General features: G+C 44.1%; 1 protein-coding gene across 1 annotated transcript in view; it reads left to right on the top strand.

Annotated features, from left to right (window-relative positions):
• MAP3K5 (mitogen-activated protein kinase kinase kinase 5) overlaps positions 1-27,818 on the top strand; it is a 209,632-nt gene that overhangs the window by 44,776 nt on the left and 137,038 nt on the right. The window contains exon 2 of the mRNA XM_058307543.2: positions 20,361-20,500. Coding sequence (XP_058163526.1) covers positions 20,361-20,500 — 140 coding nt within the window. The remainder of the gene's footprint in view (positions 1-20,360; positions 20,501-27,818) is intronic.

Raw genomic sequence — 27,818 nt, 5'->3', positions numbered from 1 at the left:
ATAGTCTGTGTAGTGACCTGGGGCCCTGGGAGAGGTGGCAGAGCAGGCCCTATCTGAGAGCACTTTCAGGAGCGTCCAGGGCTGATGCCTTCACCCGGTGAGAGCCCAAGGCCCAGCCCAGGGTGGGGGCCCAGGCCTCGGGGTGCTGGGGGACAGGGAAGGGGGGGTGGACTGGGTTGCCCGGGGTGCTGGGGGCAGAGAAGGGGCGTGGACTCGGCCGCCCCAGCCTGCAGGGCAACCGTATTCGTTACCGTCACAGCCAGGACCTTTGGGAGCGACGGGGGTCCTACTAGAGCTTACAGGGGACCGCAGTCCTAGACTGGCACTGTCCAGGAGACCGGGAGATATTGGGGGGCCCTGTGTCCTTTACGGGGCTTGCCGCTTGCCTCCTTGGAACCCCAGAATAGCGACGACCCATGTCGGCTATTCCGTGTGACTTGGGGACCTCGCAGGAAAAGGGGCTGTTGAGAGAACGAAAGTCATGGATTCCACGTGTCCTGTTTATCAAACAGGACAGGTGCAGGGGCCTCACCGTGAGCCTTGGAGCCACGGACAGTTCCTGGGCTGGGGACCAGGTGTGAAGGTGCCTTGGCTCCCGGGCAGGGTGCGTCGCTGCTAAGCCCCTTCCAGGACAGACACCACCACAGTGCTCAGTGGCCAGGTGGGGAGACACCCCAGAACGCACACCCAGGGCGCCCCTAAGGCTTGAGGCACCGTGGAAGCGCGGCCTGGGCAGCCCGGTGCCAGCCGCCTCCACCCTGCCCCGGTCGGAGGGACACCAAGGATGCCGTAAGGTGTGGTGGGCGCTGACCATGGTGGGACCTTCAGGTCCAGCCCAGGCATCCCTGTCCAGGGGGTCTCACCAACTCTTCAGCCCTCCCTGTTGTACCTTCCGGCGTGCCTTGTGGACTTACCTGGGTAACATTTGCCACCTGTACATTTGCATTTGTGTCATCGTTTGCTTGCCTGTTCTCCCAGGGCTGGAAAGCTTCCTGAGGGCAGGACCCGTGCCTGTTGGGCTAACCGCTGTTCCCACGCACAGGTGCAGAGGAGGCACTTAATGCACGTCGGTTGAACTGGTCACATGGTGTGTGGGACCGGAGGCAGCTACAAGTTGTGTCCAGCCTCTGCTGGCAGGTTGCTTTGTGCACAGTTACACGTGCTCCCTGGGTCTTCAGTTCTTTGGCTCTTCTGCTTCTGGGTGCTCAGGCACACACAGAAACAAATGCTCAACATCCAGGAGGTGCTCAGCTGTCCTCAAAATTTTGCAGATGCCTTTGGCAAACACAACATTTTGGGCTTCTGGCTGCCTCTGAAAACTGATGTAGTGGAATATTGGAGGGGCTTCTCTATTGGACCAGGTGCTCCCTAGAAGAGTGGGTGGTGGCACCCATGTCCAGTCTTAGTGGTAGAAGGAAGCTCTTGTGCGCTGCAGTTACTGAGCAGCCGGAAGTGCCCTTCCTTCCCCGCCGGGACTGAAATCTCGCCTCCCTGCGGGCTCACCATGAGCTGTGGCCCCTGGTACCCCATCTGAAGTAATTGCTCCTTGCTTCACATTACATATAATTCATCTGACCTTGGACTTCTGCAGTTCCACTTGAGAATTATAAGCTTGTGAAGGACTGGTGCCTCGTCACAGAACCTTGCATCGACTTGGCACCCAAGGCTTGTTAAATCAGTGGGTGTGTGAGGGAGTTAGGGGGTGACTCCAGATTCCAGGGAGCCGGCGTGCTGGGGAAGAGCCCTCCCTGCCCCTCCTGGCTCTGTAGGGCAGGCGGTGCCCATTTCCCGCCTTGGGGGCTGGCGAGGGGTCTTCGTCCCCATCCTCATCTCTGTGTGGCTGGCCTTTCAGTGACACTCACAGATCCCTTTTCATAACCATCTTCATCTGCCACATTAAAAACCAAACCAAACTAAGTCAAAAAACCAAACCAAAACAAAAAAACACAAACCAACAAAAAACCTTCATGAACTCCTTAATTAAGACTAACAGATTCAATTTTATTTAGAAGAGAAAAAAAGGTATCAGCCTACTTCATTGTCGCCTGGTCAACTGCATTTAAGGTCAGCACCTTAGTCTGTCCCCAGAAGAAAGAGTATTTAACAGTGAATAGGTTAATCCTGCCCATTCTCTCCAGAAAGGCGTTTTAACCGCCTCCCCCCGCCTGTGAATTGTTGAGCCAAGTGCAAGGACAGCGCCCACTCTGGAGGAACGCACCCACTCTGGAGGAACGTGCCCACTCTGGAGGAACGTGCCCACTCTGGAGGAACGCGCCCACTCTGGAGGAACGCGCCCACTCTGGAGGAACGCGCCCACTCTGGAGGAACGCACGCCGCACTGGCAGGATCGTGTTCTCACATCTGTGGTGTCAACAGAATTGCAGATGCTTAGAAGAAGATGTGGAAATTTGAACAGACATGCGTGCACATTTTGACTGGAGGCGAATTATTTACTAGGCATTAAAAGTGTGTTTGACAGAGTACAGAGAGAGAAAAAGCCTGCAGCTCTGAGGGCAGTTAATAAAGCTGTTTCTGAGAGGCTTCTTTTGAGATGTAGAGCTCCGGGGAGCTCCCTGGTGCTCACCCACTCCTTAGATCCATTTGGTTTCTAAATACAAGAAATGATGGCTGTACATGCCAAAAGGGAAAAAAAATCCCAAACTGGCCCCTCTTACCTGGGTAACTATTTCTGCCAAACAAATAGCATGTAAGCTGAATTTCATTTGTTTTCCTACCTGTATTTTTTCTACAGCAACCACAGGACAGTGTTTATTGCTTGCAGTTAAATTCCTTATAATAGGAAGAATAACACTCTTTTTTGCTGAAGAATATGTATATTATGTGGTGGCTAGACATTTTTTTGCCAGTTCATTCTTTTTTTAATATTTTTTTAAACAAATTATTGTGCACTTTTAAAAAAAAGATGTATTTATTTTTTATTTCTTTCTTTCCCCTCCCCCCCCCCCAGTTGTCCGCTCTCTGCATCCGTTAGCTGTGTGTTCTTCTGTGACCGCTTCTATCCTTATCGGTGGCACTGGGAATCTGTGTTTCTTTTTGTTGTGTCATCTTGTTGTGTCAGCTCTGTGTGTGGGCGGCGCCACTCCTGGGCAGGCTGCACTTTTGCACTGGGCGGCGGCTCTCCTTACGGGGCGCACTCCTTGCGCGTGGGACTCCCCTGCGCGAGGGGCACCCCTGCATGGCACGGCACTCCTTGCGCACATCAGCACTGCGCATGGGCCAGCTCCACATGGGTTGAGGAGGTCCGGGGTTTGAACTGCGGACCTCCCGTGTGGTAGGCAGATGCCCTATCCATTGGGCCAAGTCCGCTTCCTGTGTGCACTTTTTTTGATCTCTAACAGATCAGGGCTCCTACGACAGTATCTTATCATACTTAAAATAGTTATTTTCTCAATAGCATTAACTATCCTGTCAATTTTCAAGTTTTCAATTGTCTCACAAATACCATGATTTTTTAAAGTTTGTTTTCATCAGGATCCAAGTAAGGTCCATATATTGCAATTGATTATGTCTTTTAAATCTCCTTAATATCTGATTTCTACTCCATCCACCCCCCCCCCCCCCCAGGAATGTTTCGTTGAAAAAACCAGATTGTATTTCCTGTAGACTTTTCCAGAATCTGTACTTTGTTGACTGCATCCATAGGATGCTGCTTTCATACTCATTAATGTAGACAGAAACCCCACAAACTCTAGAGACTTCCCCCTGGCTGGGGTGAGAACCATCTCCTAATCAGAACAGCCTCAGCCCTGAGTGAAGTCTCCACGGCCCTTTTTGCTAGAGAGCACCATCCAGCAGCGCCCAGGGGTGCCGGGACCCTTCCCCCCATTCTGTGTGAGCAGTGTCACGGGCGTGAGGGGCCCCACAAGTTTGAGGGATAATCACATCTTCCAAAGTGGCTGCCAGTCAGTCCTTGGAATGATGTGCAGTGGGAGCAAGTGCCAGCTGAATGGGTGGTTACTGGTTGGGGCTGGGAGGGGGACTCCTCTGTCGGGTTCTCCCATTACAGAGGGCATCTCTGGGTGCTGGTGCTTCTGCACGTCACTGCAGCTTAATGAAGACAGAGGCTTTGACAATTAAATTAAAACTCAGTAGAAGGGACAAAAAAAGGTGACATGTGTGCTTCAGCCACAATAAAAACTGCGAAAGCCTGGTCCAGAATTTCCTGACTAGCCCTTTCTAATGAAAATAGATTACTTCAGGTCTGAAACCTATTCCATGAAATCAGTTTATAGAGATCTGAAAATATGATTATAGACTCCTAAGCCCTGAAACGATTATACCTTTAGGGAATATAATAGTTTCATGGAGAAAAATGGAGAAAAATCCCTTGCAATGGGGATATAGAAATTTTACCATCATGTCCCTCTTCTAGTTATAACACACACCCCTTCCTGCCACATAATAAACCTTAGGGTTGCTCTTGACATACAGTTTATATATTAAATACTCTGTGTACATTGTAGGCCATATTTCTGCTGTTAGTACCATAACATTAAAAATAAAGTTTAAACTAGACCCTATTTTAACTTGGAAAGTGAATAACACTTTTCGATGTAGGTCATATTTGTATTTTAATAAGCACTTTAGGAGCTGCCGTGCCTGGGACCAGGAGAATCTCCTTTCATAAAGTGCTAGGCACTAGGAGATAGAAACTGTGATTTATCTACTTTTCTTGTGGACAGATATAAAGGCTTCACTTAACGCTGAACCAATTTACGGTATTTTTCTGGGCTTCCTGATACCACTTGCTAAACCACCATCAAAATACTGAGTGCTTGAAATTCTTCTCTCATAGGAGAGGGGATACTTTTTTTTTTTTGGCCCAGTCCATCTTTGGTGACAAAGAATATTCGTTTGTGAGGTTAAGATTTTAGTGTCTGGTTAAGGCTTTCATCTGTGGCCATAAAGCAGAATAAAATGAAATTGATCCTGTCCTCCCTCTTCTCATCACACACTCCTTTGGCTTCACCGTAGCAGACAGGAGTACAAATGAAACGGTGGGTTTTGGCGGTTAGAAGGCCTGGGCTCAGTCTTGCTTCTGTTGCTGTAATAGCATTCTTACCATCACCAGTGACAGAAATGCTCACATAAATTCCTTTAAGTGAAAAGGAAAGGTATTGGGGTCACATGAGCGACAGAAGCAGAAGTGGAATTGTCCCCAGCAGTCCTCAGGGATGCCTGCACGATGCAGGCTCCTTCCTCCATTCCCCGAGGCGTGGCTTCCTCCCTGCCAGCCTGCAGCACCCCAGATCTCCGCCGAGAAGTGACCCGCCCCGTGGACGGCTCTCGGTACTCTTCCTTCCACATCATTATTTCCTGGACTTTGCCTTTTCGTAGTCCCCTTCTTCTTGCCCTTTATATATCCCTCCTTCTTCCTGAGACTGACCTTCCCCTCTGCCGTAGATCCCAGCCCATCTTTCTCATCTGAGAATACATAGATTGTCTCCATCAATTAGCCCCCCTTTTAAGCCTTAACTTTTCCACTCGTGTTCAGCACACTACCCTAAAATGAACAACCTTTATTTTCTGTGATCCCACTATTGTCTGACTGCTTATTGAATGGTGTGGTGGCTTGGAGCTACGTATCCCAGAAAAACACGTTCTCAAACTTAATCCTTTCCTGTGGGTGTGGACCCATTGTCAATAGGACCTTTTGATGAGGTTACTTCAGTTAGGGTGTGACTCAACTGGCTCAGGACTGACGTATAGGGAGGAAGAGAAAGAGCCAGAGGAAGCAGCCAGAAGCTGAACGTCAACGGAACCCAGAAGAGGAGGGAGAAGCCAGGAGAGGCTGCCATGTGCATCACCACGTCACAGAAAAGCCCAGGACCAAGGACCACCGGCAGCCGCCCCCAGAATGCCAGAGGGAGAAAGCACTGCCTTGATGAGGCCTCAGTGAGCCAGGACATTCCTGTTGTTTAAGCCAACCCAGTGCATGCTGTTTGCTTTAGAAGCCAGGAAGCTAACACATGGACACATGGCGAGCATGGCCCTAAGTGGATGTGTGCCTTCTTCCTTCTTTGCCAGTCTTTTGGAGAGCGGTCAGTGCACATCACCTCCTTCCCATCACCTCTTTTTCAGCCCCTTGCATCCTGTTTGACTTGCCTTCTTATCAGGGGCTTCTTTATAGTCCTGCAGAACCAAAAGCTACTCGCTGATTTTGGATCTTTAGAGGAGGAGCTCATTCTGGATTATCCTGGTGGGCCCTGAATGGTACCGTGTCCTGAGAGAGAGGCAGAGGGCGGTTGGACACACACCGGGGAGGGGCCGTGTGGAGACAGCAGGGAAAGATGCAGCCACGAGACTCTCTCGGGAGGACTCCTTTCCAGAGGCTTCGGAGGGAGCACGCCCTGCCGACGCCTTAGTTTCAGACTTCCAGCATCCAGAGCTGTGAGGCAATAAATTCCCGCTGCTTTAAGCCACCCGGTATGTGGCACTTTGTTCCAGTGGCTCCAGGGAACTAGCACAATCTCCATTTAGTATTCACGGCAAAATCATTGTGCAGAGATCTTGAACATGCCGGAGGAACCAGCACCAGGTGAAGAGGGGGTATTTTTCTGACTTTCGACATCATCTTTTTGGTCTTCTATGAGCAGGGTTGCACAGTAGCTACTCTTTTTTATCTGCATTCCTTCTTAGCAATGTGCTGGTGAGATGCACCCATGTTATCACATGTAGTTGTAGGTTTTCCTTTTTTTTTTTTTTAAAGATTTATTTATTTATTTAATTCCCCCCCCCTCCCCCGGTTGTCTGTTCTCTGTGTCTATTTGCTGCGTCTTGTTTCTTTGTCCACTTCTGTTGTCGTCAGCAGCACGGGAAGTGTGGGCGGTGCCATTCCTGGGCAGGCTGCACTTTCTTTCGCGCTGGGCGGCTCTCCTTACGTGGCGCACTCCTTGCGCGCGGGGCTCCCCTACGCAGGGGACACCCCTGCGTGGCAGGGCAGTCCTTGCGCGCATCAGCACTGCGCATGGGCCAGCTCCACACGGGTCAAGGAGACCCAAGGCTTGAACCGCGGACCTCCCATGTGGTAGACGGACGCCCTAACCACTGGGCCAAAGTCCGTTTCCCTAGTTGTAGGTTTTTCATTCTCATTGTTGTGTAGTATCCTCATGGACGCCAAGCACTTTATGCACTTTATTTCCTCCATTGTTTGTGGTTTATAAATAGTGCTGAACGTTCCTTCCGTGTCCTTTGGTGAGCAAATGTCTGTTTCTATTGGGTCTATAATAAAGAGTGAGGTTCCTTGGTCAGAGGTGCCTTCTCATTTCTTGCTCTACTCTCTAACTTGACAGTCTCATCTACCACTGCTTCAGCTGTCACTCTGCGTCGTGACTCTCCAGTCCCCCCCTGTGGACCTGACTTACCTGCTAAGATGCAGGAGACTCACTGCCGTCAGTTAGATATTCACACACATGCACCTCAGCACACATGCATTTACAACAACACATGCACACACACACAGCCACACAACCACACATGGGTACATGCACACCCATACGCACACACATGCACACACCCACACTCATGCATGCACATGAGTGTGCATTTTGTGTGACCCAGTCCAAACTTAAAGTTTCTACCGAAAGAACTGTTCCAAAAGAGTTGTTCCTCCTCCCGTGCTCATGGCAAATCCCCATGCTCAATCACCCAGGTTTAAAGCCGCAGCGTCTTGAATGCTTCCTTTGATTGCCTTCTTTCTCCAAATCCCAAAGCCTGTGGGTTTTCCTCCCACATTGTCCCTGTGCTGGTTTGCGGGGCACCCTCCCTTGGATGGCTGGACTGTCCTCCTAAATGGTCTCCCAGCCTCTGTCTGCCTCAGTTTATCTTCCCAGACCTTTGCTTTAATCCTGCCACAGACTTTCTGAAAACTCACGGACATGGGTGGGCCCCACTGATGATAGAATCAAGTCAGAGTTCTTTGTTTTGGCTTCCTCTGCTTTCACGATTTGACTCCAACATCAGCTCGATGAGAAAATCCTATGCGGCTTCACCGGGGGCATTAGGTCGTATGTGAGCATTGTCTCCAGCCGTGTTTTTATGCCAAGTGGCTCAGAGGCCTTGCTATGAACCTTTCCTGTAATGGCTCCATATAATTACCGTTTCTTGAGAGTTTATTGGACCTCGCAGTCATGTAATCCCTACAACAGCTTTGGGCTTTGGAAGCCTGTATTATTAGCCTCAGTTTATAGTCGAGCAGCCCAGAGTTCAGCGAGTGTCAGTCCAGGTCACCCATCCTGAAACTTCCCCTGGGATCCGAACCCTGCAAGTCACTCAGCAGTGTCTGTCACCTGCAGGGGCATCACTCCTGACTCAGCACCTGGCCATGGGAGAAGGTTTCCTTCGCAGCTTTTCCCTCGGGCGGGCGTCCTTTCAGAGGCTGCACGTCCTCCCTCAGAGCTTTGCTTCTGGGTCCTGCTGTGCTGGGCTCTGCACCGTCTCCGTGTGTGGTCCTGTCCCCACCGCCTGCTCTCAAGCTGGGGCCTCACAGCTGAGTTCTTGCAGCTGTTCCCTGGACACGGGGCCTTCGGTTCTTCTAACACCAACCCTGCCTCTGCCCTTCCTTCCCTCCTCCGCCCTCACCTCCCCACCCCTTGCCTCTTTCTGCTCTACAGGCTTCTCCCCCAATCCCCTCTTTTTTTGGTAAGTACAAGGGCCTGCTAACTTTTTAAAAAGCCAACCTTGTGAGGTGCAAAATGTCCCTGTGGGCACCTAGAGTTTAAACAAACAATCCAAACCACTTCATTGTAATAATAAAATGTCACCAAGCAAGCACATTTGGCCTAGATTGGGGAGATCGTATATAATTTGATTTAGTAATACCAGATGGATTCATATTTGAACAGCCAGGCGTACATATATTAGAGTTTTGTGATGGGGAAATCACGGGCCAAAAGAACCTATGACACAAATACGCTTTATTTTACACCGAAGGGTTAGCCCAGTAATGTACAAGAGAGTAAAGTGTTGCTGACAAAGCTAAATGAACAAGTAAGGGATGTAGCAAGAATGGACAAATCATGACCAGTTAAAACAGGAATGATGACATTTCAACAATCCTAGCTGCAATATAGGAGTTTCACAGTTCTTTTCAACACTACGGCCACCAGACTTGAGAAAGTTGAATTATTTTTTTTTTAATACTTTTTAAATTAAAGTTAATAGATCACAAAGAAACATAAAACATAAAAACATAAAAAACATAAGAGGTTCCCATATAACCCACTCCCCACCCTATCATTTTTGTAAATTGTATTTTTTTGAATATATATACGTCATAAAAAAATGTTACATTAAAAAACATAAAGAGGTTCCCGTATACCCTGCACCCCTCACCCCACTCCTCCCACACCAACAACCTCCCCCATCATTGCGGCACACTCATCACACTCAGTGAACACATTTTGGGGCACTGCTACACCACATAGATAATAGTTTACCCTGTAGTTCACACTCTTCCCCAGTACATTCAGTGGGTTATGGCAGGATATATAAAGCCCAGCATCTGACCCTGCAGTATCATTTAGGACAACTCAAAGTCCCAAAAATGTCCCCACATCACATCTTTTCTACCCTCTTCCTGCCCTCAGCAACTACTGTGACCACTTTCTCCACCTCAATGCTACAATTTCTTCTATTACTAGTCACAATAGTTTTATAGTTGAATATCAGTAAGTCCACTCTAATCCATATTTTATTTCTACATTCTGTGGACCCTGGGATGGTGATGTCCTCTCCACCTCTAGATCAAGAGGGTGCTTAGATTCCACCTGGATGATGGATGCAATTCCTCTGCTTGCAGTTGTAGGCACTCTTGATTCCCTGGTGTGGTGGTTGGCCATCTTCACCTCCCTATTAGCTGACCTGGGTAAGTCCAAAGGACCAGAGAGTAGGAGTTGCAACTCTGCTGAGGCTCAGGCCCAGCTGGCACATGGGCAGTCCAGAGATTCAAGTCCCATGAGTATGTACTATCCCTAGCACCAATCACAACTACAGTAAAAGTGACAGAAGAGGCATGTGTAGAAAGGCACATCTGAGTCTAGGTCCATCATACTCAGGAGCAGAAATTCCAAAGTAGGGCCCTCTGACATGGCAGAGAACTCCAAATCTGTCTGCCATGACCATATACCCTATGGATCTCCATAGCCTTTAAGAGAACCAGTACCTAGGGTTGTATCTCCTTTGGCTTTTTCTGGGTTCCTGCTGAGGTGTGCATAAGGGCGACCCCTCTGATGACCTCCCAACTCTTTTTAGAAGACTCTTAGCCATATCAACTCATTTGTCTTTGCCATTTCCCCCTTTTATTCAAGGTCAAAGAGCAGTTTTTAGCACTTGATCCAACATGTAGGCTAAGATATTCTGCTGGTCTGAGTTGACCCTTTTATTCAAGGTCTCTTTCTAGGTGCATCACCAGTTAGTGATTGGTAGTAATCCCTTGGCACCAGGGAGGCTCATCCCCAGGAATGATGTCCCATGCTGGGGGGAAGGTAATGCATTTACATACTGAGTTTGACTTAGAGAATGGCCACATTTGAGCAACATGGATGCTCTCAGGAGGTAGCTCTTAGGCACCCTCCAGCTCTAGGCCTAGTTCATATTTCAGGCAGACAGGTTCATAAACATACTCATCAGTATCAAGGGCTCATTATTGGACCATCTTTCCTTGTTGGTCTTTGCCGTTGCACTTGGGTATTATTGAATTAGCATCTTAGACTAGGAACGACAGTTTGATGTTTTTTGTGTATCCCAGAAAAGATGTTCTTGAAGCTAATCCATTCCAGGGGGTGTGGGACTCTTAGATTGGATTAGATTCAACTGGGGGCCTTTGATTGGATTACTTTGGTGAAGTGTGACGCAGGGTGAGTCTTGATCCACTTGCTGGAGTCTTTTATAAAAGGTGGACTGAAAACAGAGACGCATAGCAAAAGGCAGCAGAGGCAGAGAAACCCAGAGAGACTGAGAGAGGTCCCCGACCCCAGAGGCTGGAATCAAGGGAGCACAGATTCTCATATAGAGGCCTCTGAGACACTCCGAGAGAGGAGGCCCAGAGGAGAGGGGAGAGCTGAGCCATATGCCTGATTATACACAGCTCAGCTTGGGGAGGATGTGTGGTCAGAGGAGAAGGTGGAGACCCAGACAAGCGGATGTGCCTGACAGGAGTCCAGGATCGCCAGCAGCCAACCTTCAATGAGATGGCATCTCTGATGATGCCTTAATTTGAATACTTCCACAGCCTCAGAACTGTGAGCTTTTAACCTAATGAATCCTCATTATAAAATCCAACACATTTCTGATACATTGCTCCCTGCAGCCTTTAGTAAGCTAAAACACTAGGACTCTATACTCTAGGTCTTGAGAACATTTCAGTAATTTTTACATAGTAGATAAATTGTAAACCGAATGTACTCTTTCATAAAAGAGAAGGAAAAAAATCCATGGCATGCAGGTTATACTTCCCCTAAGAAGCAGAAACGGGGAAGCACTTGGGGGTCGGCGCCAGCTCTCTGGGAGTTGAGAACCATTGCCCTGGCCTTCTGCTGTGGTGGTCCGCATTCCTAACTGACCAACCCACAGGCATCCTTCCCTCCTTGGCTTCTTCTACATCCCTTGGATGTGCCAGGGCCGCTGGTTCTTGGCCATTCATCTTGGTGTTCCCGGTTCCCATGGCCCGTGGGGGCTCTGCCACCCACCACACCCCACCTCCTCTCTGCCCTGGGCATCTGTCCCTTGTCCTTCCCTGTGTGGGTACTTCCCCCCCACCACCATTTTATTTATTTATTAATTTAAAAAATTAATTAATTTATTTAATGTTACATTAAAAATATATGAGTTCCCCATATACCCCCCACCTCCCTCACCCCACTCCTCCCTCACCCCACTCCTCCCATAACCACAATCTCCTCTATCATCATAGAACATTCTTTGCACTTGGTGAATGCATCTCTGAGCACTGCTGCACCACATGGTCAGTGGTCCACATTATAGTTTACATTCTCGCGTGGGTACTTCTGAACACGTGTTTCTGTCCCACAAGAGAAGGCAGAGATCTCCTTAATTGTTTTTCTCTTAACTTTGCTAACAGATTGTGCATAGATAGCCTTTTATCTCATAGGTGCTCAGATGTTTCCTGAATTACACTGGCACTAAGGATGGTCTTGGGGATATGTAGGGTAGTTCTCTACTTGGACTTGTGAAGTTTTCCTCAATTGGAGAATTTTGGGGCACCTTGTAGATGCTATTACAAGCCAGCTAGATCCTTGGGCTCTTGCTTAGTAACCAGTGATTTGAGACCTAAGGAAAATGGTTGAATAGACTTTAAAAAGTATCTGAAGTTTAAGGTTTTCTGTCAGACTCTGTCTTTCACAAGCATCAGGAAAGCATGTGAAATATTTAGTCATAAACATATTGTATTATGAAGGAAAAATTGAAAAAAGTGCAGACCATGAACCACTGCCATTTGATGACTGAAATACAATTAGGCACAACAGTTAGATGTTATTGCCCTAAAAATGCATTATGCTTTAATAAGCCTCAGGTAAACCTAATTTTATGCCCATTTATCATTAACTCGTTTGGAACAAGGGAATAGAAACTACACCTTAGGAAAGAACGTACGAGATTTTTGTCTTTGTTTATACTTTTAAATGACTGACTTAGAGTTAAAGTTTTAAACATGTCAGTTTTACTTGCAGTATTACCAGAAAAACTCAAGACCATTATGGAGTGCATTCACTCATGACGCACATTACACGAGTATTATGCTTTGGACCCTGAATCAATCACATTTCGCATCTCAGTTGCATTCTGAGTTGTGAACCTGCTTCTCTCAAGTACAGGGTGTGGCCTGTTTAGGAATTAAGAATTTGGGGCCTGGAGCAAAATAGACTGAGTTCAAATCCTTGATACCACCATTTTCTAGCTGATCTTGGGCAAACTACTTAGACTTTCTCTGCCTCAGTTTCTTGAAATAATAGTGTTGCTTTCCACAAAGGGGTATTGTGAAGATTAAGTGAGTTAATATTTGAAAAGTACGTAGTGCCTGACACATCAGAAACACTGAATGTGTGTTTGTAAAGTAGTGGATAAACTATACCTTCCATAAGTGGGGTTCAAGAATTTTGGGGTGTCAGGTATTTATTTACCTTCTTATAATTATATCATTTTTGCATTTTTAACAAGTCTTAGATACTGTCACAAAGAAGAAATTTTTTTACCTGTTTACCACTTCTGAAAAGCACAAGGGGGGGATAGACTGAGTTATGTATCACCAGAAACCATCCCATGTTCTTTTTATTTTATTTTATTTCATTTTTATTTTTTTAATTTAATTTTTATTTATTTCCCCCCCTTTCCCCTCTATTTCAGTTCTCTGTGTCCATTCACTGTGTGTTCTTCTGCGTCCATTTGTGTTATCAGGCAACACTGGGAAACTGCGTCTCTTTTATATTGCATCATCTTGCTGTGTCAGCTCTCGGTGTGTGTGGTGCCATTCCTGGGCGGGCTGAGCCTTTTTCATGCAGGGCAGCTCTCCTTGCTGGGTGCACTCCTTCCACATGATAGCAGCGCACGTGGGCCAGCTCACCACATGCATCAGGAGGCCCTGGAGGTAGAACCCTAGACCCTCCATATGGTAGACAGACGCTCTATCAGTTGAACCATGTCCCCTTCCCCCCATGTTCTTAATCTTAACCTACTCCTGTGGGTGTGAACTCATTGTAAATGGGGCATTTTGAAATTGATATTTTTAGTTAAGCTGTGGCCCACCTGAATGAGATTGGGCCTTAATCCTGTTACTGGATGCTTTGTGAAGAAAAAGCCATGGGAAGAGAGGAAGTGAGAAGCTAGAAGTCAACAGAACCCGGTAGAGAAAGGACAGGACATCACCATGAGATGGAGAAGCCAAGGAACCCTGAGGATTCCCAGCTGGAAGATACAGGCCCTCAGGGGGGGCCTTCCAGCTCTGAAACCGTGAGCCAATAAATCCCTGTTGTTAAGCCAACCCATTGTGTGGCGTTTGTCTTAGCAACCAGAAAAAACAGAAGGTAGCCCTATGATAGTATTTTCTTTAGTTAGATAATGAAACAGTACAGTTTTTAAAATGCCATGTTCCTAGAAGTCCTGGCCAATGCAACAAGGCAAGAAATAAAAACAAATAAAACATAACAGGCATACAGATTGGAAAGGAAGAAATAAAATCATTTCCAATTGTAGATAGCACAATTGTTCATTTAGAAAATCCCAAAGAACCTAAAAACAAAAAAACAAACAACCAAAACAGGTCCTATAACTAGTAAATGAACTTAGTAAGATTTCAGGATACATGGTCCATATACAAAAATTAGTTGTTTTTTTTAATATACTGGCAACAAACAATTGGAATGTGAAATTTAAAATACAGTACCAGGAAGTGGATGTAGCTCAAGTGATAGAGCTTCTGTCTACCATATAGGAGGATCCAGGTTTGATCCCTGGGGCCTCATGGTGAAAAAGAAGAGGAAGTGTGCCTGCACGATGAGACAGTGCCCGTGCGAGTACCCGCGTGGTGAACAATTGCCCACAAAAGTGAGTCATGCAGCAAGGTGATGATGCATCAAAAGAGAGACAAGTGGAAAGTCAAGGTGAAATGCAGCAGAAACCAGGAATTGAGGTGGTGCAATTGACAGGGAACCTTTCTCCACATCAGGGGTCTCTAGGATCCCATCCTGCTGAATCCTAGAGGAGAGAAAATGAGAAGACAACACAGCAAAAACAGGGTGGGAGGAAGGGAAGGGGGATAAATAAGTAAATTAAAAAAAAAAAACCATTTGCAATGAAACTCCCAAAATGAAATACTCTGGTATAAACTTAACAAAATATGTATAGGATCTATATATTGAAAATGACAAAGTGCTGAAGAAGGAAAATTGATGAAAACCTAATTAAATGGAGAGATATACCATGTTCATGGTTGAAAGACTCACCACCTCTAAGACATCGATTCTCTCCAAAATGATGGGTAGACGCAACACAACCCCAATAAAAACCCTTGCTGTTAGTTATCAGCTGATTTAAAAATTTGTACAGATGTTTTTACAACCATTAGAATAGGTAGTATAGCCAAAACAATTTTGAAAAAGAGTAAAATTGGAGGACTCACACTGCCTGATTTCCATCCCCACTGTGACTGACAGTAGTCAAGATAGTGCAGTACTGCAAAAGGTTGACCCTAGATCAGTGGAACAGAATAGAGAATCCAGAAATGAACCCACACAGGTGTAGCGAAGGCATTTCAATGGAGAAAGGAGAGTCTTTAAATGCTGCTGTGACAATTGGATGTCTACATGTAAAACTAGAAACTTTGACCCACATCTCACAGCATATACAAAAGTTAACTCAAAATGAGCCACATACCTAAATGTAAAAGGTAAAGCTCTAAAATTTTTGGAAGAAAACATAGAAAATTTTTGTGACCTTGAGTTGGACAAAGACTTTTTAGATACCACACCAAAAGCACATGATTCATAAAAGAAAATATTGGTAAATGGGACTTAAATGTTTTTGCTCTTTTCAAGACGCTGGTAAGCAGATGAAAAGATAAGACCACAGATTATGAGAAGGTATTTGCAAATTACACACCTGACAAAGGACTAATATCCAGAAAATATAAAGAACTCTCAAAACTCAACAACAACAACAAAAAATGTCAGAAGCTTTGAACATTTCACCAAAGAAGATAAACAGATAATAAGTGTATGAAAAGATGCTCAGCATCACTAAAAGATAAATGCAAATTGAAAGCACAATTAGATTCAGTTACATATATGGAAGCGGATTTGGCCCAATGGATAGGGTGTCCGCCTACCACATGGGAGGTCCAGGGTTCAAATGTGATGAGCTGGCCCATGTGCAGTGTTGATGCACGCAAGGAGTGCCGTGCCACATGGGTGGGCCCCCGCGTAGTGGAGCCCCATGCGCAAGGAGTGTGCCCCGAAGGAGAGCCGCCCAGCGGGTAAAAAGTACTGCCTACTCAGGAATGGTGCTGCACACATGGAGAGCTGACGCAGCAAGATAACGCAACAAAATGAGACACAGATTCTGGGTATCACTGACAAGAATACAAGCGGATACAGAAGAACACACAGTGAATGCATACAGAGAGCAGACAACGGGGGGCGGGCAGGGAATGGGAGAGAAATAAATAAAAAATAAATCTTAAAAAAAAAATTACACATTAGATGGCCTTAAAAAAACCTTACAAAAAAACACAAAACATAACCTTACAGTACCCAGTGCTGCCAAAGAAAAGTCTTCTACACTGCTGGTGAGGATGCCAGATGGTACCATCTCTTTGGGAAATAGTTTGGCACTTTCTTAAAAGTTAAACATGCATTTACGTTATGACCCAATAATCCCACTCCTCAGTGTTGACCCAAGAGAAAAGAAAGCATATTTCCATAACAAGTACACAAAAGTACTTTGTTAATGCCCACCCTGGAATATAACCAAATGTCCTTCAAACTGTGAATGGACATCTGTAGATGAATTTTGAGATTTCAAATGAGTTTTGCTAAGTGATAGAAGCCAGATCCCACAGGCTACATGCTGCATGATTCCAATGATATGATATTCTAGAAAAGGCAAAACTATATTGACAGTGAACACATCGAGTGGTTGCAAGGAGTTGGGGCTGGAGAGGACGTGGAACACAAAGGGACAGCCTGAGGGATGTTTTGGGATGATGAAACTGTTCTGCACCCTGGCTGTGGGGTATATGTCTTTATTCTCTTTTAAATTTCTCAAAATTCATTGAATTCTACACCACAAAAAGTGAATTCGTTTTTATTTTCTTCCTTGCTAAAGCAAATACCATGCAATGAGGTGGTTTAAACAATGAGAATTTATTGGCTCTCAGTTTTGAGGCTAGGAGAAGTCCAAATTAAGGTGGCACCAAGGCGATGCTTTCTTCCCAAAGACTGTGTTGTTTGGGGCTGGCTGCTGGGCATCCTTGGTCTGTTTTGTCACATGGCAATGCACACAGTGGCCTCTCCTGGCCTCTCCCTCCCCCTCCAGGTTCTGTTGACCTCCAGCTTCTTGCTTCTTGTGGGTCTCTGTCGGAATTTCATTCTGCTTGTAAAGGACTCCAGTAATGGGATTAAGAACCATCCTGATTGAAGTAACCTCCTCACAAAGCCCTATTGGCAATGTGTTCACACCCGTAGGGAATGGATTTAGACTAAGAGCGTGTTTTTCTGAGATACATAGCTCCAACCCACACCATCTACTGTATGAACATTTAAGAAAATTTAGAAGAGAATAAAGACATATTAGGACAAATCACTCATCTTAATTTGAAATAGAAAAAACAGTTCAACTATTTCTGAGTTGTACGCGTCTTAAAATTATACAGGTAAGCATTGTTTTAATGTTCGATGTAGCTTCCCAAAAAAGAGCTATTCCTGCTTGGATGTTCGGATCTGATGAATATACTTTATTTTGCTTGTACCGTTTACTTTAAAATATCTGGCTTCTTTTTGTACCTGAAAACCTTCTGCACTGTTTTTATTTTACTTTAGCTTCAGATTCCAAGAGTGTGTTCTCTGGAAACAACCCATTTCCCCCTCCTGTCATTACTTTAACTTAGCTAGCATTTTTCTTTGCCTGTGTCTCATTTGTTTTTCATCAGCAGTTGAATTTGGTTTCTTTCACCCCCATCTACGCTGTCTCTTGATTTCAAAGCAGTGAGATTGACAAGTGGCTGGCATCTGCAGGAGGAAGGAGCAGTGAGCGCGGGAGACAGACGGGGTGCTGCGTGGGTGGGGCTGCGGTGACTCATTTTCTTCGTGTTGATTTTTGATGTAGTAACGTGAAGGACCCAAAAGAAAGCACTTTGTATTAAAGAGCCTGTAAGTCATTTTTAGCCTTGGGCAAAAAACATCTTTGAAGCTCTGTTGACCTGTCTTTCTTTTTCATGGCTTAAAGAAAGCTTCTGTGTCTTTAGCTTCCATTTCATCGGATTCGTTTCTCCTTCACTGAACGTGAATTCGAATTTCACGTTCTTCAGATAAGGCTGACTCTGCCCCTGACAGCTGCCAGCAGTCTGCCTCGGTCCTCGGTCCTTCTATGCTGCATGTTGGCTTTACATCCTGTCTCAAATGTTGCTCTTTTTATATTTTGATGGGTTTCTAAATTATAAAAGTAATCAATATTCATAATAGAAATTGTGAGAAATTTAGAAAGTGCAAAAGTAGTAGAATAAAATCGTCCATAATCTCAAGACAGAGCTTTGGGGACCATGGTTTACATTTTGGTATTTAACTTTTCAAACATTTTTCCCATTCACATATGTACACATATACTATATATTATAATGTATGTATTCTAGTGTGTATATTTATAATGTCTGTTATATTTTAAATTTTTTTTTTACTTACTATAGCTTGAATTTACCTCCTGTTACTAAATATTCTTCTATGCTATTGTTTTTAGTGGTTACATAGGATGCTAGTGTTTGGGTTTACCATGATATATACTAATAAATGTAACAAATAGGAAATAAATATTATAATAGTTAAAACCTATGGCCATTGGGCAGTTTCCATTTTTATTGTAAAAAATCATATTTCAATGGATATAGAGGTAAATCTGTCCATATTTATAAGACTTTTCTTAGTGTAAATTCCTAGGAATGTAATTATTAGATCAAAGGGTATGTATCATTTTTCTCCCAGGAAATTTAAACTGCCCCACTGCATGTAGGAATGCCATTTCTCTGTGTCTTCATTGGGCATTTTAAAACATCTTTGACCACTTGTTTGGCAACAAAAAATGGGCACTTTACAGTTGGTTTGATGTGCTTTTATTAGTGAGTTCTAGAATACTTTTTCTTATGTTTATTTGCCATTTTGTTTATACTTTTATGAATTTGCCTCCTTGTGTCCATAGCCTGATTTTCTATTGAAATATTTTCATGGTTGTTCATTGGTTTCTTGTTTTAAATTGACCAATAAAAGATGATTTATAAATATATTAACCTTTCATCTGGCACATATTGTGCATAATTTTAACAAATTAGCATCCTCTCTCAAATTCGTTAAATTTTCATTGTAATTGTGAATGGAATCTTTTTTGCCATTACATTTTCCAAATGCTTATTATGATTGTAAAGGCAGCTCTTAGTTTTTAAAATAATTTTGTATCTTTACACCTTAATACGTTTAATTGTTACTTCTAACAGTAATTTAGCTTATTCTATAATATCTACAAGAAATGGTCATTGTAAATTTTATGTTTTGGAATTATAGCTCCTTACTTTTTACAAGTCTCATTGCATTGGCTCAACTTTTCAGAAAGCTACTGTATACTAGTGGGAGTGGTTGATGGCCTTGTTCCTGAGTTTCGTGGTAGTACCCGTACGCACAGAGTTGGCAGTCGTTATGGAGTATATATTACTCTTCATGCTAAGATGGTACCTTTATATTTTAATTTAGAAATGAATTTTAAATTTTAACTGATGCATTTCAGGCTTCTGTGGAGACGCTAATGATTTTTTATCCAATTGGTCCATCCTTGCATTCCTGAAATAAATTTTAAACTCATGATCTAGTGTTCTTATAGTGTGTGCTTGCTGCATTTTGTTAGCTTTTTTTTTGTACTTTTGCCTACATGCGTAAATGAGTTGGAGACTAATCTCAATTTCATTTTTGTGACATTATTGTCAAAGTTTGGTACAGGGTTTATACTGTCTTGGTACTGGTAATCTTTGAGCTTTGGAAGAATTTGTATCTGTATTATATCCCCCTTCCTAATTTTCTATGCCTTTCCTCTCTTTCTTTCTTGATTATATTTGCCAGGGACTTGCTAGATATTTGTTCATTCATTACCTAATTACCTAATATACTCTAAAACTCACCTCTGGGTTAATTAATAAATTTACCTATTAGTTTTCTAAAAAATCTCATTTTACATTTACTACTTACTGTTAATTTCTATAGATCTGCTTTTTAAAATCTTTTAAATTTGAAACCTTTGTTAACTTATTTTCCTGTTGAGATTTAGCGGAGGACATTAGCCTGTGCTTCCCACCAGCACAGACCCCCCTGAGTTTCCAGTAATCACAGAATCCCTTTCACAGCTTAAAAAATGCAGGCTTGCTGCGCGCACACACACGCGCACACACACACACACACACACACACGCCACTTGCGGGTAGAACTGCAAATTCAAAATTCAGTGACAAACGAAGAGGGGAAAATCCCTGCCCCTTCCTCGTTTCCTCTCTGCGTCGGAGGTGACTGAAACTCACAAGTGCTCTCTGGGCATGACTTAGACGCCACCCTCGGGGGGCCTTTGTTTTCTGTTTGCAGACATTGCCGTGGTGGAGATGAGCGACGCCTTCCGGCAGCCTTCCTTGTTCTACCACCTCGGGGTGAGAGAGAGTTTCAGCATGGCTAACAACATCATCCTCTACTGTGATACTAACTCAGACTCCCTGCATTCCCTCAAGGTACTTCACCTGTTTGCTCAACATGTAGTAAGGCACCAGCTTTGCAAGGGGCACCAGCTTTGCAAGGGGCACCAGGCTATCATCCTCCCAGTTTTAAGTAGCTGATGTTTGTGAAAGGATGTTTTCACCAGTTTGATATCGATGCAGTGATTGTGAGTAAAGATGTGAGGTTTACTGAGCATTGGACGGAGAAATTGGGGGATGCACAAGGCAAAAATTTAGGGTTGGGTTCTGCATCCCGGTTAGTTGCCATCGAGGAGATGGTGTCATCAGCTCACACTCCAGGGAAGGGAAAGGATGGGCTGTGTCACCTTTGGGGTTTCACTGGGCAGACCTGCCTCCAACGAGAAGCGCCCTTCCTCCTGGAAGCGGAAACTGTTAGGAAAAAATTGCCATCTTCCTCCCCTGGGGTGTGATGTCAGTGACAGTGGGAGTGGGGCAGGAAATCAGATGGTATTTGTCTACCAAAGTTCAACCTGCCCCAGTTTCGTGATGTCTGTTAATAGGAACTTGCCCATGTGAAGGCATCTCCTCCACCCAGAAAGGCTGCCTGGAACCTTTTTTTGCAAGGCCAAGTGATTTTACCTCTGTGATTCCTTGAAAAGCACCTTAATGGTTCCCTGAAACTCACGCTGAGCCTGAAATTATCTAACTCCCTTTGTGAAACTTCCTGGGAGCTCCCTACGTTTTTTTCTCATCTGTGACTTCTAGTTCCCAAATAAAAGCCAACCTTGGAAAACAAAGCCTTGGCACCCAGACCCAGATTTCTAACGGCTTAGCAGTTGTTATATGACGATCTCTAATCCCAAATCCATGTGGAAAAAAATGTAGTAGTATTTTCCCTTTATCTGAGGGCCTAAGGATTGTGTGACTTTCTCTGAAAAACCTGCAGCATTTCATTTAGCGAATATATATATATACTGCATGCCAAGTGTTTCACTGGGAATTATTGATATAGTCCTTTTTAGAATGTTCTGGAGTAGTTCTCTAGGAGATTTGTTGTACTCTGCCAAAATCTGTTTTTTTACCTTGAGCAGTCCTTTAAGAAACTCTTCCAAATTTCCCCCTAGATTTATACCTTTAATTAATGTAGTTAAAAAGCTTCATCATGGTGTGTTTTTAATTAAACATTGATTCGTTACTATTTACAACATGTGATTTTAGTAGGTGATGAAAGAATGAGATTATTATTTATTCTTTGCCCTCTTCTTTTTCTTCGGAATTAAATTTGTTTTAAGCAGATACTGTTGTGTTGGAGATTGTTTACCCTATACTATTTTGCTATTGCCTTATTGGAATCTGGCAAATTAATTTTATGGCCAACTTTCTAGGGAAATTGTTAAAAATGAATTAAAATGTCCAGGAATTATATTTGAAAGAAAGAGATAAAGCTAACCTTATCAGAAATTTGTATGGGACAAATAAACTGATTTATTTAATTGTTTTCACCTAGCCTTTGTATAGGAGTGTTATTGGTACTTGAATAAAGTAGTTGAACAATTTAAAATGGCCAACGATGTCTAAAATATGCTAATTTATCTTATAAATGATAGCTTGTGTTATTGAATAATCGCTATGTGCTAGATATTGAATTTTGCTTCACCCCCATACGTTAGCAATTTGATTCTTAAAACAGCCCTATGAGGTCCATATTCTACCTGGTGGTAAAATAGTAACTGAGGCTTAAACAAATTCAACTATTCACCCAAGTCGATGTTGCTAGTAAACTTTGTGTCTAGGTCTGCCTGACTCCAGAGCCTGTCCCTCTCAGCCACGAAAGTTTATTGCCCATTACCTCTAGTTAGAGGTATAGCAGGCATTCCTGCTAAATGTGCTTGTTTAGAAAAACGCATCAACCCATCTCCTCCAACTCTCCTGGCAACTCTAGCTGGTCTCATGCATGCATTCTTTATTTCTTTTCTCCTCCCTTCCATTATCTTAGGCTTTTGCCGTTTCCTTCTTTAGCCTGTTCCTATTGGACAGGCCATGGTGTTCAGGTGCAGAGTGTGGAGATAATCTGGGGTTCGAAGTGTTTTTCAGTTTAACAATTCCCTCTGAGTCCTAGAAGCGCCTCAGGCTCCCTGCTGCTGAGAAAAGCCTGTGTGTGTGTGTTTAACTTTCTATTGTGGTAGCATATACAACTCAAAATTTCCCAGGTAAACCACTTTCAAGTGTACAGCTCAGTGGTGTTAAATACATTCACATTGTTGTACTACCATTACCACCATCCATTTCTGAAACTTTTTCATCACCCTAAAGAGAACTCTGCACCCATTAAGCAATAGCTCCCAATTCTTTCCCACCCCCTTTTCTGCCATGTATGTGTGTTTTAAAATTTCTTTATTTCTGTCAACATTAGTTTTAGCTAGCTACCAACAGAATGGAAAGCTGCAGTGAAATAAGGCAGAACCAAAGTCATTTGTAAATGATGTGTCATGTAAGGATTGGCCAAGTAAAATACAAAGGAAGCATCCTCCCTGTTTTCACAGGGGCAACGACAGAATTGGAATGCTATACTTGTCATAAATCTAGCTTCACTTAGGTTGACTCTTGGACACCTAGAAAGTACCATGGTACCCTTTTTATTTTCATCAACTGTTCTTTGTTGAAGACAAGCAGTTTCTTTTTGGCAGCACATTCTGAAGAAGAAGACATAGAAAAATCTTTTTAATAAGTTTAAGCACCTTGAAGAATAATTGATAGGAACTATGAAAGTACTATTTAAAAAATCTGTGTCTGAATTTCCATTTGAAAGGATATTTGAAAGGAAAAAAATCAAGTACTTGCAGTAATATTTTTATCCATTGTTTTAAATCATGGGCACTATCTCAGTGTAGTAAGAAGGAGATATTTTCATTTCATTTTTCAAGAGAATGATCATTGCACTTCAAGTGAGGGAAGTTGATAGAGCTTCTTTATTTTTCCTTAGCAGGGTAACAACATAATTTTCCCTATTTTTCTTCAAATAAATGTCATGAGAACATCTTAAGTCCATATAAATGTTTACCAAGAGAGATTCTGTGGTAAGATTTGCATTGCTTGAAAGGAGGAAAATGCTAGAAACAATTCTTTTCTGTCTTATTTCCTGCATTTTAGGGATGGTCACGTGGGGTCTCTCGGTAAATGGAATTCCGTCTGGACAGTCTTGCTAACAAGCTCTGGTGCAGGTGCATGGCCTGAACCTCACCTCAGGAAGGGCTGGGGCTGTTGTGTCGAGTGAGGGAGGTGATTCCTTGAACCGTTGCTGCCATCACCAGAAATCCTTGTAAAACAACAGCTCTCCACTCCAATCCCTGTGACCCCTTCTCCTCCCTCTGCCCCCGCTTCCTCCTAGACTGCCCCCACTCATTTTAAACAATGCTGCTTATAAACATGAAGCAAAACAAAACAACGAGGTATCACAACACCGCAGCAGAGTCGATAGTGATGAACACGGGCGGTACCTGTGGCAAGGCTGGGGAGCATGGGAAACTGCCCTGCTGCTGAGGGAAGTGGCTATTGGTTCTACCTTTTGAAGAGCCATTGGGCACTATCTAATCGTGTTAGACGAGCATATCACCAAGATTTGGCATTTCCACCCCTAGATGTGAACCATCAAAAGTGTCTCTCTCATGCATGGGAGATACAAGCAAGAAGGTTTGTTTTAACGTTGTTTGTAATAACCCTTGGCCCACAGGAAACAATAAATATCTGTCAACAGAAAAATGAATAAATACCCTGTGGTATGGTCATTTGATGGAATATTATAGAATACTTAAACCAGCCAGAGCCTTATGTATTGGTGTAAATATATCTCAATCATGATATTGAGGGGGAAAAACAAATTGTAGAAGTATGTTATCTTAGTTTCCTAGGGCTGCCATATCAGAATACCACAACCTGGTGTCTTAGACAAGAAACGCGTCGTCCCACGGTTTCAGAGGCTGAATATCAGTCAGAAACCACTGTGGCCACAGAGCCGTGCTTCCTCCAAAGCCTGTAGGGCAGGACCGTTCCTTGACTCTTGTGGCTTCTGCTGTTTGCCAGCTAGACTTGGTGTCCTTTGGCTTATAGACATGTCTCTCCGATCTCTGTGTGTCTCTGCCTCTGTGTCCAAATCTCTTTCTCCCTAGAAGGAGAGAGATTCAATGTAAGTTGTACTGAGTTTAGGGACCACCCGACTCCAATATGACCTCATCTGAACTTAACTCATTAAATTTGCAAAGACCTTCTTTCCAAAAAAGGTCACATTCTGAGGTTCTAGGTGGACATGAATTTTGTGGGGGACCCTATTCAACTTGGTTCCTCTCACCCTCCAACCCTTACAAAGTTCTTGTCTTTCCCATGGGCAAAATACATCCACCTCATTCCCACACGCCCAGAAGTCTTAACCCATTCCATTATTAGCTCCAAAAGTCCAAAAGCTGATCTAAGTAAGCATCAACTCAATTCCCAAATCTCATCTACTAAATCATCTAAATCACGTAGAGGTGACATTCTCAGTATGGTGTATCCTGGGGCACAATTCCTCTCCTTTGGACATGTGAAACATAGAAAATTTATCTGTTTCCAAAAATACAATGGTGAGGCAGTTGTAGGATAGACTTTCCCCTTCTGAAAGGGAGAAAATGGAAGGAACAAAGGGGTTTCTAGTCTAAAACTAGTTTGCAACCCAGCAGGGCAGATTCCTGTGGGTTTCAAGGCTGAGAATAATCCTCTGCAGCTCAGTGTCCTCCAGGCGCCCTGGGAGTGATGGTCCTGCCGGTGCAGACCAAGGCAGCCGCTGCATCTGTGGCTTGGTCCTTGGAGCCGCTTCCTTTGTGTGGCCCCGACTCTGTCTCTTCCAGTCCAGGTTGCCAGTGTTCCTGCTGGTGTAAAGCCCAAAAACCCGGTGAGACTTGCGTGGATGTCAAGGGGTTCCGCGGAGCCTTCTTGGATAAGGCCCTCTCTGTTGCTGGCTTCTGCTGTGATACTTCTGCAGATCCATAAGTCACTGTCCTAAGCTTCTTAGCAAAGGGTTGTCCCACTACCCCTGTGGCCCTGTTTCCCAAAGCACACTCTCAGGAGAGGCCGAGAATTTTCCAAATCATCCAGTGCTGCTACCTACTTGCTTAACAATTCCTTCCTCAATGTATGTCTTCTTTTTTTTCCCCCAAAGATTTATTTATTTATTTATGTCCCCCCCTTCCCCTCCTCCTGCCCTGCTGTTTTTGCTGTCTGTATTGTCTTCTCATTTTCCCTCCTCTAGGATTCACCGGGTTTCAATCCTGGAGACCTCTGATGTGGAGAGAGGTTCCCTGTCAATTGCGCCACCTCAGTTCCTGGTTTCTGCTGTGCTTCACCTTGGTTCTCCCTTGGCTCTCTTTTGATGTCATCATCTTGCTGCAAGACTCACTTGCGCGGGCGCTGGCTCACCGCGCGGGCACTCGCGCAGGTCACTGGCTCACCATGCGGGAACTTGCACTCATCACGCCGGCACTCACGTGGGCACTGGCTTGCCACGCAGGCATGCTTTCTCTTCTTTTTCACCAGGAGGCCCCAGGGATCAAACCTGGGTCCTCCCATATCATAGGCGGAAGCCCTATCACTTGAGCCACATCCGTTTCCCCTCAGTGTATCTCTTGCTCTCATATTTGCCTTTAAGAAGCAAAGAGAAACCAGGCCTTTCCTCCTTTTGCTTGGAATTCTCCAGCTAAATATGCACGTTCTTGGCTTACAAGCTCTCCATTCTACTCAGCGGCAGAGCGTAGTCCAGCCGGGTTCTCTGCCACTTTGTAACAAGTATGGTCTCAGTGTCCAATATCGTGTTCATCATTTCCTTCTAAGGACACACCACAGAACCTTACATGATCATGTTTCAACAACTGTCTCTTCTATTGAACCTAAAAGTTCTTCCAGCATCTACCTGTTCACCCCCTCCACGGCCGCTGCCGTATGTTCAGGTGCTTGCCACAGCAGTACCCATGTCCCAATATGAAAAATCTGTCTTTGTTTCCTAGGGCTGCTGAAACAACACACCACAGAGTGGGTGGTTTAAAACACCGGAATGTTACCATGTTCAGTTCTGGAGGCTGGAATTCAGGATGTGAATTTCAAGGGGACATTATTCAACCCTGTCCACATGGGCCCAGTGTGATGTCATCTATGCAAAGTGTGATCACATGCAAGGCAGGGCGCTTACGCACATCTGTGATATAGAGAGCACAAGTGTGTGTGAGACTCGTGAACCACAAATTCAGCACGGTGATCTCTTCTGGGGTGTCAGTGGAATTGACTGGGAGGGGATAACAGAGGCCTTCAAATGTATCTGTGAAATCATATTTCTAAAACTAGGTGGCAGGTGTGTGGGTGTTTGATAATCTTGTATGTCTGAAATATTTCATGATTAACTTTTTTTTTTTTTTGGAAGAAAGCTGTTGCTGTATGCTTTGTTATTTACTGTATCCATCAGGATAACTTACATGCATATTGGGCATTTGAATCCCAAAATATTTTAGTTTCTTTTTTCAGATGGGCCAGTTGTAGTTAGAAAGCCTGGGATGCATCTGGAGCCTTCTGTCTTTCTGCACTCAAATAGACTTTTCCCTCTTTCATCCATTACACAATGAATCTTTCTCTAGAGATTGATATGCACATCAGTTTCTGGTGACTCAGCTTGTGTTGAACTGTAATGATTGTTAGATTAGTCCTTGTTCAAGAAATTTAGTTGTGTTTGTCTCTAACCGTTGCTTGAAAAGCCACTTCACAGATGTGATTTTTCCTTAATATACGATTATTGCTAGCCGTCTGTCTGCATGCTTACATCTTCCCCAGCTCACTGGATGGGGCCGAAACCCTTAACTCTGCCTCTAATGCCTCTAGATTGGGATCTAACTAGCAGGAGCTCTGATGTGCACAAACCAACATCTGTAACACCACCACTAAATTTGTCCTTTAAAGATCAGCAATTAGCATTTTCAATGTGAGAAGAATCAATTTCTAAGCCCAGTAAATCAGCTGAACTTCTCTGTTGATTTTTAGCTGAAGCATTATTTTTCTGCCCAGCTACTATTGACATTAATTCAGTCGATCCTTAATGTCCACTTATGTTTTTGTTTCCCTGTTACTGAAAAAGGAGTTGATAGGCACATGGTTTTGGGGCTAGGAGAAGTCCAAAGCAGAGGCATCAGCAAGGTGGTCTTTTCTCTCTGAACACTGTGGCGTCCTGAGACTGGTTGCTCGTAATCCTTGGCTTCTCTATCACCTGGCAGTGCATATGGTGGCATTTTCTCCTTTCTCTTCCAGCTTCTGGCTGCTCCTCCTGGCTTCTCTCTCATGCCCAATTTCCTTTTCTTATAAG

The sequence above is a fragment of the Dasypus novemcinctus genome, chromosome 11 (assembly GCF_030445035.2).
Source record: "Dasypus novemcinctus isolate mDasNov1 chromosome 11, mDasNov1.1.hap2, whole genome shotgun sequence".
NCBI classification, from domain to species: Eukaryota; Metazoa; Chordata; class Mammalia; order Cingulata; family Dasypodidae; genus Dasypus; species Dasypus novemcinctus.
Note: the sequence above shows the minus strand (reverse complement) of the source record. Positions and strands in the feature narration are given on the sequence as shown.